This window comes from Euprymna scolopes, chromosome 14 (genome assembly GCF_053919585.1).
Source record: "Euprymna scolopes isolate OS-2025 chromosome 14, ASM5391958v1, whole genome shotgun sequence".
In the NCBI taxonomy this organism is placed as follows: domain Eukaryota; kingdom Metazoa; phylum Mollusca; class Cephalopoda; order Sepiida; family Sepiolidae; genus Euprymna; species Euprymna scolopes.
The window spans coordinates 48,773,352-48,792,619 of NC_136495.1; the positions used below are offsets into that span (position 1 = coordinate 48,773,352).

At 35.0% G+C, this 19,268-nt stretch overlaps 2 protein-coding genes across 2 annotated transcripts; one reads left to right on the forward strand and one right to left on the reverse strand.

The window, feature by feature from the left end:
* Window positions 1–697: 697 nt before the first annotated feature.
* Window positions 698–1,498, forward strand: LOC145292725 (uncharacterized). Its single transcript, XM_080138762.1, has one exon. It carries the CDS (start codon window positions 698–700, stop codon window positions 1,496–1,498), a length of 801 nt encoding a protein of 266 aa, XP_079994888.1.
* A 16,971-nt stretch (window positions 1,499–18,469) lies between these two features.
* LOC145292726 (uncharacterized) lies at window positions 18,470–18,988 on the reverse strand. The gene has a single exon (XM_080138763.1). It carries the CDS (start codon window positions 18,986–18,988, stop codon window positions 18,470–18,472), a length of 519 nt encoding a protein of 172 aa, XP_079994889.1.
* Between the last annotated feature and the right edge of the window lie 280 nt (window positions 18,989–19,268).

The window sequence follows — 19,268 nt, forward strand, 5'->3', positions numbered from 1 at the left end:
CTTATGTAGTCAAAAAATCCTACAGTTCTTCCTCGTTCAATGAAGGAGAAATCTTTCTAAACTGGGTCAATTTTAATTTTTATTCTGCTTTACCCCCCCCCCCCCTCCCATTTTTGGGAGCCTACCCCCACACATACACATTAAAAACCAAGCTCATCAAAATGGTCACCCATCTGGTACCTCAGCGTTAATAATACATTGAAATTTTCGTCACTGAAAAATAAGTTTTTTTTTGGCCTGTTTGGTCCTCCATAGTTTGCTTTTTATTAAACACAAACGTAAATATTCTCGATCTGGACTCTAGATTGATGCGAAGTAACTGGTCGCCTATATGAATAAGTGGAATTATTTGAAATCCAGGTACTTATATTATAATATTTTTGCATATATTCATAGAAAATCACCCTAAATCTTACTTAGACTAAAAATAAACGGTAATCTCCAAAAATACCGTTAGGGCTTACAACATGGCCGCCAGAAGAGTCACGTGATCCGGTAGGTGTATCAGAATTTTAGGCGGAATTTTTGACACCCCCAACAAAAAACTGCGAATAAAATATATAAAACTCGTAATTTCTGTTTTCAAAGTGGGTTGTCAATTTTCTTTATGAAATATACTTCCAAAATAAACTATTACAGTCGTTTAAAACATAATAGAAGTATTATTTTTTTATTTTTTAAAAACAATGTTTACAAAATGTCTACGAACGTGCGTTTGCAAGACAAGACAATGAATTTTCACAATGCTGCCCTAGACATAAAAGGCCTAAGAGATCATTTCAATGATGCAAGAGAAAATTTAGTTGACGAATGCTTGGAAGATGGCAAGAACCTTTGTGAAAAATGGGACGTTGAAATCAAAAGAAGGACAAGGGGAAAAACAAGAATGGCTGGTGAAAATGCACGAGATGCCGGGTTATCAAGAACAGATGAAATGAAACGAGTCATGAAGGGAGCTCTAGACCGCCTGCACAAAGAGATGGATGATCGATTCTCCTGGTTATTTGACATCGATTCCAAATTTGGCTTTCTGTTGGATGTCCAAGGCCTTTGTTACGGTCCTGACTTATCTGACTGTGAACAATTAGAGTCTATGTGTGAAAATTTAGGAGCTGTGTACAGTTCAGACATAGATGGCAAGCAATTATATGAGGAGATTATTGATTGCAAAATGTTGATATCAAGTCGTGCCAACTTAAAGTTATCGCGTCCTGAAGACCTTCTGACATTCATAGTTGAATATGGTGATGAGAGCGTATTTCCCAATCTTCGAATTGCTTTGCAAATAATGTTGACAATGGCAGTATCTATTGCAAGCTGCGAGCGAAGTTTCAGTAAACTGAAACTAATTTTTTCATGTCTCCGAGCCTCAATGAGTCAGGACAGATTGTGTTATCTAGCTTTGATGAGTATAGAAAGGGAAGAATTAGAGAAAACTAACTTTGATAAAATCATAGACGAATTTGCTTCCATAAAGGCACGAAAAGTGTTATTTTAGAATGTTATTATTGAAACAAAAAAGGCCGGATTTATTGAGGTTTATTGTGGTATGTTTGTTATCCTTCAATTTCTTCATAATAAAAATAAATGAAGTATGTTGTAGTCCTTTCTTTTTGGATAATTTAGAATTTTATTTCTTAAAGCAAGAATAACCATATAATTACTTTATTAAAACATTCATTTCATGGTTTATCTTTCGTTAAAATTGTGCCTGTATTATAATATTATGTAGGTTAGGTATATCTAAGGTATAAATTATTAAGAAGGGGCGCACATTCAAACTTTGCCATGGGCGCCATTTTACATAGGTACGCCACTGCAGGTACACTTGAAAGCCAAATCACAACACAATATTATAATATTTTACTTGTTTGAAATTTATAATTTAAATACATTTCGGAGTCAAACTCCATCCTCAGTATTTTGTACATCTTTTGTGTGTTTCTTTTTGTCTTCTTCTTTCTTGCCCTGTTGTAAAGTTGGAGATAGAAAGGTCAGTTAGTAAAGATCTGCGCATTGTCTCTCAGTGGTTGTATTTTGAAATGTCAGAACGGTGCGTTGGCTACTTGAGATTAATGTCAAGGGTGAGAGTTCCGTTATAGAAGCGTTGATTTAATTTGAATAAAATACAATATGCATCAGCTGCGCTTGAAAACCAAATCACAATACAATATCACAAAATTAAAATAAACAAGTAAAATATTTGTTTATTTTCATAATATTGCATTGTGATTTGTCCTTCAAACGCACCTGATGTGTATTTTATTTTATTCAAATTAAATCAACGCCTCTATAACGGAATTCACACCCCTAGTCATCCAAATGCAGTACTGTTTCACTCTATCACAGCTCATTAGTGCGGCTAGACAAGCAACTACCTCAAGCCAGGTTTGAAACTCGACTGCGTAGATGACAGTTGGTGGCGCTTCTATCATGCTATGCAGCTGCTACTATGATGGGCATGTGAATTAACAATGTTCAAACATTGTCCAAACGCCTAAGCTCCATTTGTTTGCACAAAGAGCATCGCTTAATACACTAATGGCAGTTTGTTTATCACTTCCCAATATGCTCAACCCAAGATAGAGAGCATTAAGCCAACAGCTTCAGTAAATTTGAAGTAAATATAAATATTAATATTTATATAGTAATCCCAATTAAAAAGCTCAATGCAACGAAGATATGAAATAGAGCTTGTTATAGAAGAATACAGATTGAAGACTGTAAATTATATTTTACCTGAATTTATTGTTCGACAAGATATTCCGATAAAATATATTGCAATTTCGTTAATCTGGGGAGTTTCAAAGAAATGCGTTTTTCTCATAAGAGGAACTATATTAGCAAATGAATATTATAGTGAAGCTATGATTTTGCTGGTACTGGCATTAATTATTATATGGAAGCTAATCTTAAATGCAAAAAAAAAAAAAATGTGCAAAGAGTTGATAAAATAGGGAAAAAATTTAAAAAAATAAAAGGATAAATTAAAAATCAAGGAATAAAAAAACATATGAAAAGATATGTATGGCTTAAGTATTTTGAAGATGAAATGATGACATTAGAAGAATCAGGAATTATATTGTTGACAGGTAGATTCAAATTAAAATCCAAAATTAGTGTAATAATCTAAAATTGACATGATCGCGACACTAGACTTGCTAATGTTTCGGACAAATGGTTGGTTAAAACCAGAAGTCCTCGTCAGACAACTTAATAAATGGTTGATTCCTACAGAAGAAACCAGTCCTCAAATCTTTAACCAACCATGTGTCTGAAGCATTAGCATGTCCAGTGTCACGACCATGTAAATTTGTTTGTATTAATAAAAATATATAGATAAATATATGTATATATATTAGTGATGGGATGATTACAATATTTCCCCCAATTCTGATGCAATCACCGATTTTGCACTAAATTTCTGATCCCGATACAATTGCCGATTCCGATTCTTCATAAATCTCTAAATATTTAACTATAAAGTTGCTATTTTTACTGATAGTTTCAAGTCAATAAATATTTATTATTTTATTATTACTACCAACTGTGGAAGATTTTGTTTCTAACAAAATCAAATAAAACAAGTTAATTAAAAGAATCGTTTTGGCATCGGAAAATATGCACAAATTTTTCCGATTCCAATACCCTAAAAAGTTCTGATTTTTCTGATTCTCGATTCCAATTAATCGTCCCTACTCTAAAATATATATAATTTTTTAAACCCCAATCTCTTGTATTTCATGCTTACACAATCATCGGTGCAGGAAGTGATAATTACAGCTGACTGTGGGCTCAAACTCAGTCAAAAAAGTCAATCATAGCTTTGCAGACTAGCATTCTGCCATTAGAAAGTAACATTTGAATGGAAGTGAATTAAGTTACTCATGAAGCCATGTCAGCGGGCTTGTCATAATTCAGACAGCAATAAGAGTATTCTAACAAACAAGAAGTCTGTGAATGATGCACACAGTTAATTCATAGCTTTATTCTCAATTTACAAACTTAATTTTATATATAGCGTCGTGTGTGTGTGTATATATATATATATATATATATATATATATATATATATATACACACTTCGGAATAAAGTTATCCAATAGATCTACTGGTGTAGAAACCCAGTGATACTTGGTCTTTCAAAATATTATTGGCTGTAATATTTTATAAAGACAATTTCAGCTAAATAAAAATTGCTCAAAGAAAGCGGGCATTCGCCGGTAGTCGAATGGAAAATAATGAGACAAGCTACCACGTGCAGACATTTAGACGACCCATGTAAATTATGCCTCCATGAAAAATTTGCTATCCTGTACTTTAAAGAACCTCAAAATCTATTAAACTGTAGACGAAAAATAGCAAACAACTGTGTTCACAAAATAAAACTTACTCTAGGATAGCGATACAAAATAGCTTTAAAACTAACAATAACAATAGAAAACAAACAAATAAATAAATTAAATAAACATGAATATACATAAACGATCACACATATATGTATATATATATATATATATATATATATATGTATATATATGTGCATGTGTGTGTACACATAGGTATATTTATATATATATATATATATATATATATAAAAAAAAGGAAGGAAAACGTCTACCTTAAACCACTAACCTAGTTCTAAAACAGATCCTTTGTTCGATAAAATGCATGCCCATTGGCTGATAGGAAGGGGCGCGGTGGATACTAGAAAGCTGATTGGCTAACTAGAAATCCTCAACATATATAAAAACAAGAAGCAACCACAGAATTCAAGCATAAGCCTGACGAATCCTATAGTAGATGAAACGCGGAATATTCAGTGTAGCTTAATCGCCATATATATTTTATAACTTACTAACTAGCTCTACCTACGTATTGAACACTTTTGAAGTAAATACTTAAAGTTTACGCATAAATTTATACTTTCGTATATTAATTTTATGTGAGTAAATAAAGTAGTTATATATATTTTTATATTAAAATATAATTATCCACTGACATGTGTTTCATCACATATGACTCATCAGAGTGGTTGAATGAAATTCGAAATCGGGACTCCACGGTAATGAGCCTAAACTCTTAAACCACTCGTCCATCTTGCACAACTGTTTGGCTATATCATGATTTACTTAGATGTTGATTTGTTTTGGTTTTAGCGATATGTTTTGAATTAATTCAATTATTTACGAAAGTGCATTTTTACCAAATGCGAATTGGGAATAATTTTCCCTTTAACCAATTTGGTACCCCCCATATGTGGAGCGACATATATATTGTCTTTAAAATATAATTATCCACTGACACGTGTTTCGTCATCTACGACTCATCAGAGTGGCTGAATCTAGTGAGATTCGAAATCGGGACCCCTTGAATTCATTCAAAACGTATCGCAAAAACAAAAACAAATAACATATATATATATATATATATTAGTGTTGTGCCGATGAATCGGAATCGGAATCGGGAATCGGTTAAATCGGTAATTTTCGGGGAATCGGAATCGGCATCGGAATCGGAAAAATTTGTGTATAATTTCCGATTCCAAAATCGATTCTTTGAATATTTTTCAAAAGTTAATTTTCAATTGCTTGTACCGATTATAAATATTTATTTCTTTTAAACTATTAGTAAAACTAAACTCTATAGATCTACGTACTCGTTATAGAATGAAGTTCTCATAACAAAATCACGTAATTTCATTAAATAGTTTTTGTTTTACGCTCCCTTGACTAATTATCGCAGTTTTTTTTAGGAAGATTCCGAATTTCCCAAATCGTTTTTACGGCATAAAATAAAAACTATTTGATGAAATTACGTGATTTTTTTATGAGAACTTCATTCCATAACGAGTACGTAGAATATATATATTTTTTTATTTTTCGTTTTTTAACATAGTGTAAACTGCACAAGCACCCTTTTTTAATACGTGAAGACAGTTTAGAGCTTCATCCTAGATCTAAAAATAATTTGGTTTTTAGTGGGTTTACAAATATCGTCCAAAAGTAGAATTTCAATGAGGGGGGACTTTTAAATGTAAATATAATTTCTTTTTCAATCTGAAAAATTTCTAAATGTTTTCTCTTTATCTATTTTATCCAGACTTTGATAAATTCATAGTGAGATATTCATGTATATTTTTAACTTTTCCGAAACCCCAGAAAAATGCGACGGTGTCAGACAATGTGGCTCCAGGAAAATAAAATAAAACTCTATTCGTTTGAAATCTTTTCATATTAAACTCCTTGAGAAATTTGGCAAGTGGGTGTGAAAAAGTATTGTTGTCGAAACCAACGGCATCGAAGGTGTTAATTACCCCATAATACTTTCAACTCAACTTTTGAGTGAGATTGGCGGGCTTCAGCGAGGCCTCCGTGATTATATATATATATATATATATAATCTCACGGAGGCCTTGGCTTCAGACGGCATTGGCGCCGTCGTAGCAATCCTTAAGTATAAACATAAACAATACCGGCAGAATCAAAGAAAATCACACTGGAAGCATATTTCAAATTAAATCAAAGGCCAAGCCTTTTCACAATTTTGCCCATTCCTTGTTGGTCCCCCCCCCCCGATTTATCGGAGAGGGACTATAGTTTTCAGTGGCGTTCGTCCGTTCGTCCGTTCGTCCGGATGATTCCCGGATAACCGTCCATTACTTTTTTCTGAAATTTTGCCACAAGTTGTACTCCAATACGTAGATGTGCACAACATCGAGTTTTTTTTTAAAGAAAACTCTCGTTGCTCCCCCAGGGGCTGAAAAGGGGTCAAAAATGCCCAAAATGGCAAAAATGACACTTTTGGCCCCATAACTTTTTTCCCGTCCATTAGATTTTACTGAAACTTGTCCAAAATGTGAAGGCAATTGTTGCAAATGTAAATTCAGTATCGCTGACCCTGGCAAAACTCTGGTTTGCGCCCCCCGGGAACTTTTAGGACTAAAAACCACCCCTTTTTTAGGCTCTTTTTTTCATATTTGTCTAAAATGTGATTATGTATCTCTATTTAGTGTTTTTTTATGGTGCTGAACTCAAATTTACATGTCTTAAGGCCTAAAACATAGCCGTTTGTCCATTTTTACAAGTAATCAGCTCCCCCATGGGGGCAAAAGAGGTAAAAAAAATACCTCAAAATGACTCTAAATAGACAAAATTGACATATTTTTCAGAATAACTTTTCATCCATTCATTAGATTTTTCTGAAACTTGGCAAAACCATGGGCATACCTGATATACACCTGATGGAAGTATCACTGACCCTGGGAAAAATCAGAGTCACAAGCCCTGGAGGTTTTAGGGCTAATATTGGGTGTGGAGCAAAAGTTGAACTTAGTCATTTTTCTGAAAACTTTTGAAATTTTTTTTTTCACTCAAAATTGTTTTTTTATCAGTTATGTATCACTTTTTTTATCACTTTATTCGATCCCCCCTCCTCACATAGAGAGGGACCATGCATGCACGGCTTGTTATATTTGTCAATACCGATTGCCGAGTGAGGGAGCAGCAAACATACCGACAAAACCCAACACTTTTATATTCTACTTTTCATTTAATTAGCAATAATGTTTGATATTATTTTTCTGGGCAAAATATTTCTTTAATTTTAGACAATTCTTTCGCTACTTTGAAAATAAACTGCATTCTTCTAAAGGTTACCTAGCGAATTTTCGCAAAGTTTCAATTTTTGTTTTGTTTATTTTACGCATATAAAATAAGTTTAGATCTTCTTTAGTTTTACTAATAGTTTAAAAGAAAGAAATATTTATAATCGGTACAAACAATTGAAAATGAACTTTTTAAAAATATTAAAAGAATCGATTTGGGAATCGGAAATTAGGCACAAATTTTTCCGATTCCAATACCGATTCCGATACCCCCAAAATTACCGATTTATCCGATTCCCGATTCCGATTAATCGACACAACACTAATATAAAACGATTAGGAATTTAAAATAGACGGTCAGTTTCACAAATAAATATAACGTAACATGAGCTGTAGTGTGTTACCAATTTTAAATTATGTGCGCTTATTGGGGATAGGGTGTCTACTTTTTAAGCGATTACACATGGTTTTACAATGTTGCAAACCGAACTTAATTTAGTGGGAAACACTTTAGTTAATATCCATAAAGAATTAGGATGGCCAGAAATGATGATCATTTTACGTTAAATTTATATTCGAAACTGATCTTACACTCTAAATTCTAAATGATCGCTTTTCTTTCCGCCAATTAAAAAAATGTTCTAACACGTAATCTATAAAAGTAATATTTCATTTTGGAATAGGGATTTAGCTGCGAGAGAAAGCACAGAAAGCTCACGCAATCTCACGTTAAAAATGGTTTTCATAATAGTAATATTATTATTTAGAAATTCGTTCGTAACAATGAGATGTGGCTTTGCTAAGTGGCGTTGTTAAATATATTGTTCTTACATCGTTTTCTTATTTTGCCTACCAATCTTCGAATATTTTCCACTATTCATGTAAGTAGCATGTTATACAGTAAATACGAACTGGTACAATATAGCTTTGTTTTAAAATCAAAATAAATGTTTTGTTGTGTTACAATTTTTAATCAATTACAAGGCAAACATTTGAGATAAAATATACGCGGACATTAACCAGGGGTTTATGTAATAATTTGAAAATTTACGAAAAAACAAACAAAAAAAAATCTCTAATAAAATATGTATAAATTTTACAAGAATCGGAATCGGAATCGGGAATCGGATCGGAATTGGAAATTTTGAACGGAATCGGAATCGGAATCGGGAAAAATTTTGGCATCGTCCCATCACTAATATATATATATATATATATATATATATATATATATATATATATATATATATATATATATATATAATGATCTCCCTCTTTCTATCTGCATCTAAGTGCCTAAATCTAAACACAGATTCTATGAAGAAAGCTTCTTTCTCAGGACTGTCCACCTGTGGAACACTGTTCCACTGTCCTGCTTCACAGTTGAATAGCCTTCAAGTCCAATGTAAACAAGTTCTTGTTGAGCCATCCCCATAAATAATCAAGGTCTACCCAATGTACACCATTTAAAATCACTGCACTTCAACCTTACATTCAAATGTGATAGATAGATAGATAGATAGATAGATAGATAAACAAAACATTTGACTATACGAACAGAGCCTGACGAGAAGGGTTTACGTGTGATTGGATAGTATGAAGACGGTATAAACAATTCCATAAAATTAATGAAAATAAAGCCCGGCCATGCACTCTGGACAATGAATGTTTGAAAGCAATTGTTGATCAAAACCCTGGTAAATATGTCAGAGAAATGTGTAAGGCATTTGCTATCAGTATTTCAACGTTCTTTTTTTTTTTTTTTTCGGGCGTCTGAAGCAAACTCTTATGATGAAGAGGCTTGGTAAATGATCTTGCCTGGATTGAATGAATAAACGTTTGTGCAGAGTCAAGCACAATATTAAAGTCGATCCGTGCAAAATAGCCAGTTTATTAATATTAGCAACTCAAGACAACAACAGATAAAAGTTGGCAATCATCCATATTAACTTGCTTGAGCCATTGCTATTTATTCTACGTCATGACACGTCATAGGAAATTGACGGTGTTAGTCAACTTGGTAACCTCGCCTGTGATAATGTATCACCATTAGCTCTAATTAGATAACTCTCCAAAAAAGGTAGTTCCGAAAAGAACCCTTTGCTTTGGGTGCAATATGGAAATAAAATAAGAGGTCGCCATTATGGCTGCTTTTGCTGTAACATATGTTCAGTGTCCTTCCTTCCGAAGTAACAAATGATAATTTCATAGTGGGAACAAATAGCAAATAGGATTTTAAAAAAGTCTGTGAAAGATGACACCTAAATATATATATATATATATATATATATATATATATATATATATATATATATATATATATATATATATAAACCACATTGAGACTGGTCAGTACTAAAATAGTTTCCAGTCAGTCTTGAGCCTCTTCTTGCCACTGGACCTAAGTAGTACCGATTCAGAAGAGGTGTGGTTGGTGATTGTGCAACGCTTGTCTCACAATTACACGTGCAGGGGTGTCTATTGTCCCTTGAGACTGAACGGAGGCATCGCATTGCATATAAATATACACAGGAAAAATAAACAAAGAATGTGGAATTAAAAAAAAAAAAATCAGATGTGAATAAATTTTTTTTTTTTTTTTTTTGTATTTTGTAAATAAAAATAAAAAATGAGAAACAGTAAAAACCTTGTGAATTTATTATTATCGTCCGGCAATTAAATACTACAACAATGGTTATAAACGAACTAATTATGTGTTAGACATCCCCAGATCTAACGGAAGCATTCAGTTTTTGTTTGTTTTTTTTGGGGGGGGGGTTAAGCAGCGTTGTAACCTTCATTTTTCAGTTAAAAATATCCTCGTAGAAAAACAGATTGACCACATTCTGTTACAGTCGGAAGAAGAAATTCTTAAAAGGTATAACAAAAATAATTAAAAAATAAAGGCGACAGAAATAACCCCAAAAGTTATTTGATGAAAATTCGAAGAAATATTAAAACCACAAGTGGATTCCACATTGTTCCTTTTTATTTGCATTAATACAAACAACGGAAATCAAAGAATTTCAATGACTTTCTAGCCAGGTGCAAATTACAAGTAATGAAATGCAAATTCTAAGGCACCTCGAAAATGGAGGAACGACTTGTAGAGCAGATTATATCTAGAACGTAACATCAGGCATCCAGCAGGACAGCAACAAACTAACTGTCTTAACAGCATATAATGGTTCTCATATTATGCAATACGGATCAATAAAAATATTGTACCCAAAAAAAGGAAAATGGAAAACACTTAAGTTTTTTGTTGTGACGACAGAAGAACCTACTATCATGGGACTACCTTTGATCAGAGATCTTAAATTGGTAGCCCTACAATGTGCAATCCAGGAAACCCCAGTTCCACTAAGATCAGCACAGGATCTGTTAAATATATACTCAGACTGTTTTGACAGTGTAGGTAATTTTGAGGGTGAATATCATATTGTCCTGAAACCAGACGACCAACCTATTATACATGCACCCAGAAAATGCTTCATAAATATGAGGGATGAAATATATATATATATAACACGGAAATTACATAATTGTCGATGCAATAATTTATTTCAACCTTATGGTATTTTCAAGCATCTAAATTAGACAATTACATTTTTGATACGGAAATAAAGAAAGAAAAAGAATCGGGCCCCGACCGTCAAAAACCAGAGGGGGTTGTAGTAGCAATCCACTTAATACATTTTATAGAGAGGGTGGGAATTAAGTTAGTAAGGGAGGGATTTTTTAAAAAACAACAAGAACATTATGACACTTAAATGACTGTCCAGTAACCCGACGTAACAACACACACACACACACACGCACACACACATACATACACACACACACACACACACACACACACCTAAATATGCACGTTCTTACCCGTAAATGACTTGACACGCGTTTACTAACCTAGGAAGAAGAGGGAGAAATATACGAATATAGAGAGAAAGAAATAAACTGACAATACGGCTGTGCGTAAGGGAAAGAGAAGAAGAAAGAAAAAAATGAAGGAAGAGAGTGACCATCCGCTGCCTGTCATATCGGATGTTCCAAATGGCTTTAAGCAGAGATGCAGTTTATGCCTCGAGGAAAAAATAAGAATCCTGAAGTACGAACACAATAATCTCTTAAATAAACGAGATGAACTGATGGCCAGATGCAGACATAAATGTAAATTTAAAATGACCAATAACTCCAGATCCGACGAACAGATAATTCTATAACAGATAGCTGTTCACTGTGTGTGATGAAAAGCGGTTGGATGAGAGTTATACTCGAATATTGAGAGCAATATTTTGTTGTAGTCAGAAAAAATAGATTAACAAACAATGAGTTGTAGTATGGTAAGCTAAGAAGCATGACATCAGTATTGGAAATAAGAAGATTGAAATTAATTAGGTGCCTAGGTGGAATTAGGTGGAAAAGGAAGGAAGAATTGGTAGGCTAGGTATTCCTTTGAGAACCAACCCTTATATAAAAAAAAGAGCTTGGCATTATTGCTAATGACAGTATTTTTATATATATTTATATATATATTTCCATTTTCTCAGTTTCCTACAAATATTTTTTTTTTTTTTTTACTGATGAGGATATTTTAGGGTAGGTGGCGTTCTTCTGCAAAGGAGATGCTGGATTTTCCACATTAAAAATCGTCCGGGGGAGTGGAGAAATAAACGGAAGATGTAATCAATAATAACATTTAGATTTGACCAACAGAAGAATGTTGATACTTAGTAAAAGCGGATAGAATATGAAGAAAGAGGAGTGCTTAGCAAACAACGTAACTATGACGATTTTTCCCGGTAGGAAAATAACACTAGAGATTTTATCTCTAATCCTTTTCAATTATTTTGTAGTTTTGTGATGTCTTAGCTTATTTTATTTTATAGATCAGCCATCATGATCGGCGATATTAGCTTGGTAACAGTCTAGAAGAATTGTAAACTTTAATTTTCTTTAGGTGCATCTTGTAAAACTTGGATCACATGGACCTATGGTGCAACGGACAAAAGTGCTAACTAATAATCAGCTCTAAATAACACTTTTCTGAAGGTCGAAGGTTCAATTCTCAGTACAGGCGATACTAAGAATATAATTAAGAGTAACTTCAGACCAGTCGATTCGTATTATTTGGATTCTTCAGACTCCTGTTTTTTATTTTGAGTATTATTTTCGGTCGATGTAACCTCCAACTTTCTTCAGGTGTATCTTGTCAAACTCAGCAATATTTCTTGGGAATCTGCATAGAACCTTTTTATTTAATCCATGGAGGTCGCATGCTCTCGTTCTGTCAGCCATGACTGGGTAGAAGTCATTACCAATTGTATTTTTGAATGTAACCCACACTGAGGCTTGAACTTTCAATCTTCAGAAGAGTGTCACTTATAACTAAATTTTACCAAGTACTTTATCCGTGATGCCATGGGTCCTTGCAGAATAAAGTACATGGTAAAATTCAGTCATAAGTTACACTCTTCTTGTTAAAGGTTCAGTCCTCAGTACGTGTGCCACTTAAAAATACAATTGTGAATTACTTAAGACTTCTATCCAGTTATGACTAACAAAATGGGAGCGTACTATCTCATAGATTAAATAAAAGGTTTCGTCTGAAATTTAGTGCAGTATTTTGTCTAGTTTATTATTTATAATACCTTTTCCCAAACGTACCCTCTCCGAGAGACAGTCGGCTGCCATTTTGAATTTTCCAATACATCGGTAAACATTGCATGTTTTTCGAGCTGAATAAACATGTTACACTGAATAAAAACACGTGAATTATATCCAGTTAGGTAGAAAAGTAACTTATCTTGCCTTTGATAACATTTATTTGTTCTATATTTGTTTTTTGACAACTTTTTCGAATCTATGTGTACAGTAATACAAACCCGATGTATGTACTCATGATGGAAAGAAAGTATCGTACACCAAAAATCATGTGAATTAATCACGTAGAGTCCAACTTCAAGTTCTTTCGTAAAGGGAGATATAATGGAATAACCTTCTCTCATCATGTTTTTTTTTTGTTTTGTTTTTTTACAAATAGAGTTATTATTATCTTTGGCTTTAATGAAGTCCCTTCACTTTGAGTTTTATACTCAAGTATTATTGTTGTGTTATCTAATAAGGGGAAAAGTTGTGTGATCGTCTAGTTGTTCTTTCTATTAAATGATATGTTCATATGCCGTTGTGTGTGTGTGTGTGTGCATGTATTTTTGGACATACCTTCTGCGTCATGGATGTTGGTCTATCTGGAATCATCTCGTGTCTTGGAGGGGAGACGGGTACCTGTTTTGGACGAAGATTCATTTCACTCCAAGACAAGGAATTGGTTTTATAGTTTTTATTCACTTTTCCAGATGTCTCGCAGAAGGATGGAAAGTGAATCTCTGGCTTGCGTGGTTTACTTCTAGGTCTTATTTCCACACACTTCAGCGCCCCCCCCCAGTGAAGGGGAGGAGACGACTGTTAAGCCCTCCATCGCCTTCTATGTCAAAACCCAATCTCTCCGATTCAGCTAACCTGATCACGTGACTCACACACATCCGATCAGTTGACCCTCATTTCCGGTCAACGTGTCTACAATATAATTTACTCACCTCCCTCTTTATCTTTCGATCCATTCTCTAACATTATGCTGAATAATACGATTATGATGAAACATCATCTGTACTTTGCAACAATTTTTATGTTTATAATATGGTCAAGATCAACAGAAATTTCAAGTCACTCTGTTCAATTTACCATTCAGTACATGGAAGGTTGAAGGAAGCTGGGTTTGACTTACAATCCTGCAACTAAAATAATCAGAGCTTGCAGGAAGAGATGGTAGAGGATGGGGGTTCTTCCTTTCCTCTTCCTAGAAAGTTTGGAATATCGGTATTCCCCACAAAAGGATTCTGTGAGCCTTGCGCCTGCAGTAATAGATCCTGAAGTTAGCACTAAGTGGAGTATATTATCTCAACTTTTATGATCCTCCGTCATTGTACCTCTCTATTACTATTCAAGGTAAAAAATTTTTTTATTAGTGAACTCTGGAAAAATACTTTATCCTGGTATCAGAAAACCACAGAAAGAGTTAGTGATAATATGGTGTGTGTGTGGGGGGGTCATTGGCAAAGGAGTGGAATGAGTTTCTTATAAAGGCTATGAAAAACAATGTTCCTACTGAAGTCTTATGTGCTTAGCGATGCTTCTCAGGCAGCTTACAGCTTTTCACTGTATGCTAAGCAAAAGAATGAATACTTTCTGATTTTTTGCAAAGGCAAACATAGCGTCCTCTCACAAAAGGAAATCCCTATCCACATTAGAGCTGATATCCGTTTACCTTGGCATTAAAGTTATTACTCAATGATGCTCAAGTGGGTTTGTCTTGGGCCCTGAATGGGAAATCGGCTAAAAGTAATATTTTATTGAGAACCGTATTACAGACATTAAAAGAATGGTGGAAAAAATAAAGGATGAACTTGGAATCTCCCTCCTAATCAAGTATGTTCCTACTACAGAGAATCTTATAGACTTGCTTGCTAGAAGTAAAATTCAGACAGTTTTTTAGTTTGTAGATTTACGACCCTGATTAGATATGTCAGACCAACATTGGTGGACTGATTGCCCGCTTCCTTTTCTCGAAAACACTAATAAAAGAATTATTTTTTGCATTTTTATTGATCATTCTTCAACCGACAGGAATGCTTTACCTTTAGAGATATCCAACTTTTCGTCACTGGACGAAAGTGATTAATATTTTTCAAAGAGTCTTAATATTCATTAACAAACTGAAATGCCAGCAGATTGATACTACTTGTAGAGTTAAACAACTACTATTGACAGTGATGCAAAGGAAAGAGTTCCTTGAAGAACTACAATATTTTAAAGCAAGGACCAGGAAAACAATTCTTCCAAGAGTTGCTCGATCTGGATCGTTTGTGTGTTAAATTCGATATATTCAGAGCGCTGATACTCATCCATATCAAGAAAAGCACCCTATTCTTTAGCGGAAGCATCATCGCCTGACTGAATTATTAATTAAGGAATCATATTTGAATTGTTATCATCTAACCATGAATTTGATTTTAGCCAATGCACACTAAAAAAAAGATTTTTTTTTGATAAAAAAATGTTGAATACACCAATTCAGTGAAAAGGAACGCCACTTTCACATCAATTTGACAGTTTCCATTTTACCCTCAACAACAAACATATTTAACACAAATGGAGAACAAAAACACTCACTGTTTTCAATAGTACAAAATTCGGATACCGTCTCAAAAGAAAACAGCGTTTCTATTAGGTTGGTGCAAAAATAATATTGACTTTTGACATAGTTGAATGTCAAAAATGACATTATTTTTGCATCAACCTAGTATATGATACAAACGAAGAAAAAAATGGAATTTCATGTGAAACAAATGGTACCTATGTAGTTTTCAGGTTCAAAATACTAACATATCCAAAACGTAAGAAAAAAGATAAGGTAGAAAAATAATTTTTAATGAAAAGAGAAATTTGTGTAAGGAAGCAAAATTACTATATTGCGCTTACTAAAAGAAAAAAAAAAGAGATAAGTTGATAGGGGAGATAATTAAGTTCTGCTGCTTAAATCACGTGACAACCATAATTCAAAATGTTGGACAAAATTTACAGTTTTTGATTAATAATTATTTTTCTACTTTATCATTTTCCGTAATTTTTGGATGTATTATTATTTGCGACATGACAATTACGTAGGTGGCATTTTTTTTTTTTTTTTTTTTTTGACTTGGTATTCAATATTTTTTCGTTTGTATAATATAGAAGCATCTAAAAAAAAAAAAATAAATGTTGAATATTACACCAGTAACATAACCACACGAGAAAAAAACTGAAAAACTTGTCAACCCTTTACTGGACACACATATGTGAAAAAAATAGGGGGTGGTATAAAAGGGTTACATGACGTCATTTCGTTTTTGTATGTAAATAGGTATCTTAAACACAAACAAAACAAAAGCTTTCTCTTTTTTTTTGTGACCATGAGGCCCAAAATAAAAGCAAGAAAACAACAACAACAACAATAAAAAAAGAAACAACAAACACACAGTAACACACAATAATTTACGAAAGTTTATCATCAAAGGAGCAACTTCCATTTTTTTCTCTCTCTTTCTCAATGTTCACTATTGCTACTACTGTTACCAACGATGCTTTTGAAGCCTAGGTAAATTACAAAGAGTTGCAAGAGAAAATACAGAATGGAACGAATTCAAGTCCGTGCTGAAAGCTCCCCAAACCCAAAACAGAGAGTTGAGAAACTGTTCCCAGCTTTAAGGCAGTCCTGACACATCTAACCCCGAGCAGTATGTGTTGGTATCATTTTAGATTTAGCGACAAATAAATATGCAGCTAGATTCACGCAGACATCCATCTAAATTAATAAAAACAAATAACTATATTTTGGATCAATCAGAGGATCTTCTGAATTTATTTGAAAAGGCCTTTCTGGACCTACTTCGACCCCATATAAGGCCAGACTTTTCTTCAAGAAACTATTTGCGCTAAAGTCCCTGGATTCATGTCCACTCGACACACCTCTATTGAACCTTGGACTTGTTGCTATGTCTCAACTCATGCATGCAATAACATACTCATGCAAATATTAACGAACACATAGACATACACCATTTAACTCTTTCATTATCGTCTGCCATTGTGTATAAATTTACTTGTTGAAATATTCCCAACTTTTGTCATTGAACTTTCTTTCTAATATGAAAATAAATGAACATTTACTCTTATTAATAACTTTTAATGAAATATAATTTGTATAATTGATTGGAGAAATTTTGATTACGATTTTCAGACCTGTGTAATGCATGGCCCTTGATTATCGACTCTGACTTGTTCAGTATCTCAGCTAAAGAATCCCCCTTGTTTACAAGAACTCTAAAATATTGATGAACATTCTGTTTTTTCCTATTGCTGTAAACCTCCATTTTTAAATATATATAAAATATCTCCTCTTTGAATGCATGCCTTTGAACTCATTATTTTGCTTGTTTTTATCAGATAACATGTCTTTTGCTTTCTCACATTTAATTGTAAATCTAAAAACCATTTTTGCTGAAAATTTTTCGGCTCATCCCCAAAATACCTTTCCCAAATTAGAAACTCTTAAAAGAGACCATCCAAACTTAATAGAAAGTTATTGGAGAAATTGAAGTTACAGTCCAATCTAAACAAAGTCCAAAGTGCAAGTCCAATGTAAACCAATTCAAAGTCCAATGTGCAAGGGACAGGAAAGCGGTTCGATCAGTACACACACAGACAAGGTGACACGCCACCAACATCATCCAGCATACACAATTACCAACCGGCCGTTCTTTCCTCCCCCTTGCCTTCCAAAATGACCTGAATTTATAGTTGTCGAAGACCAACTGATTTGCATATATGCACAAGATTTTGCGAGAGTTTCCGAGATCATACCATTACAAAACGCTGTCGGCGCCATCTTGGAATTCTTTTCTTATCCTAGCTTTGCAGCGATGACAAAGCACACACGCACACCTAGGTCGTTTGAACGGTAAGCATTATCACAGAGGAGGCAGGGAGGCGACGACCTCCTTCTTCGGGTGCTTCTACGGAGGGGCAGACAGGGAGCCTCGTCTTCAGTTGAGCTCCCGTCCGCGGTCTGGGGATCAGTGAACCGGAGGCTGCTAATTTCAGTGCTGTCGTCGACCGATGAAGCCGGCGTATACCAGAATGATGGTTCACTGGTCGTGGAACTCGTTTCACTTTCGTCACCGAGCGGCGGCTGCGCCTGTGATGCCGATCGCAGGTCCCTGACGTGTCAGGGCACCCCATCAATCAGCATGACTTGCGGGCTGATCACCTCGGTAATATGCCCGGTTCCATAGCGCATGGTGCATTTGCCGCGGGGTTCTTAACCCAGACGACGTCTCCCACTTTGATACTATCTCGTGTCGCCTCTGGCTCGGGTAGAGGGCTGGCCTCTAATCCTTTCACCCTGACATGGTACTGGTGCAGCGCCTCAGCCGGCGCGGTAGAGGGCGAGACATCGTCCTTAGGGGTGACGTTGTACCAGTATAGTGCTTCAGGCACTGTACACCCCTTCTTAGCTGCAATGGTCTTGATGGCCTGGTGGTTCCGTTCCACAATCCCGTTCCTGCTAGGCACATGGCCGCACTGAAATCGTAGTCGTACATCCCAGCTGTCTGTGAACTGCTTGAACTGCCCGCTAGCAAAAGCAGTGCCGTTGTCGGTCAGTATTTTGGAAGGAGAGCCACGCTCAAGGAAGACACTTTCCAGTTCCCGGACAACGGCGGCCGTGTCCTGTCGGCGAAGTGGCCGCCACAATGCAAACCTAGACAGTCCACAGTCAATCATCGTCAAAAAGTCCACGCCGTTGTGGTGGGTCACGTTCACCGCGAGCCTATCCCAATGTTCTTTACACTCAGTTTTCCCTTCTTCCACCAGGCAAGCGCTGGATCGATCGATCTGCAGGTTTCACAACTCCTCACCACTGATTCTACCTCCTTCCTTGACACACAGGGGTCGATCAGTCTAACGAAGTGGCAATGAATGTCAGCAACATGGTCTGGTTTGAATCGATGCCCCACCGCGGCGCAGTTCACAGGTGCCGGTTCTTCCATTTCTTTTGGCAGGT

Bases quoted from the DNA above. Each gene is read 5' to 3' on its own strand.
- LOC145292725 (XM_080138762.1), top strand. From the start codon at position 698: ATGTCTACGAACGTGCGTTTGCAAGACAAGACAATGAATTTTCACAAT.
- LOC145292726 (XM_080138763.1), bottom strand. From the start codon at position 18,988: ATGATTGACTGTGGACTGTCTAGGTTTGCATTGTGGCGGCCACTTCGC.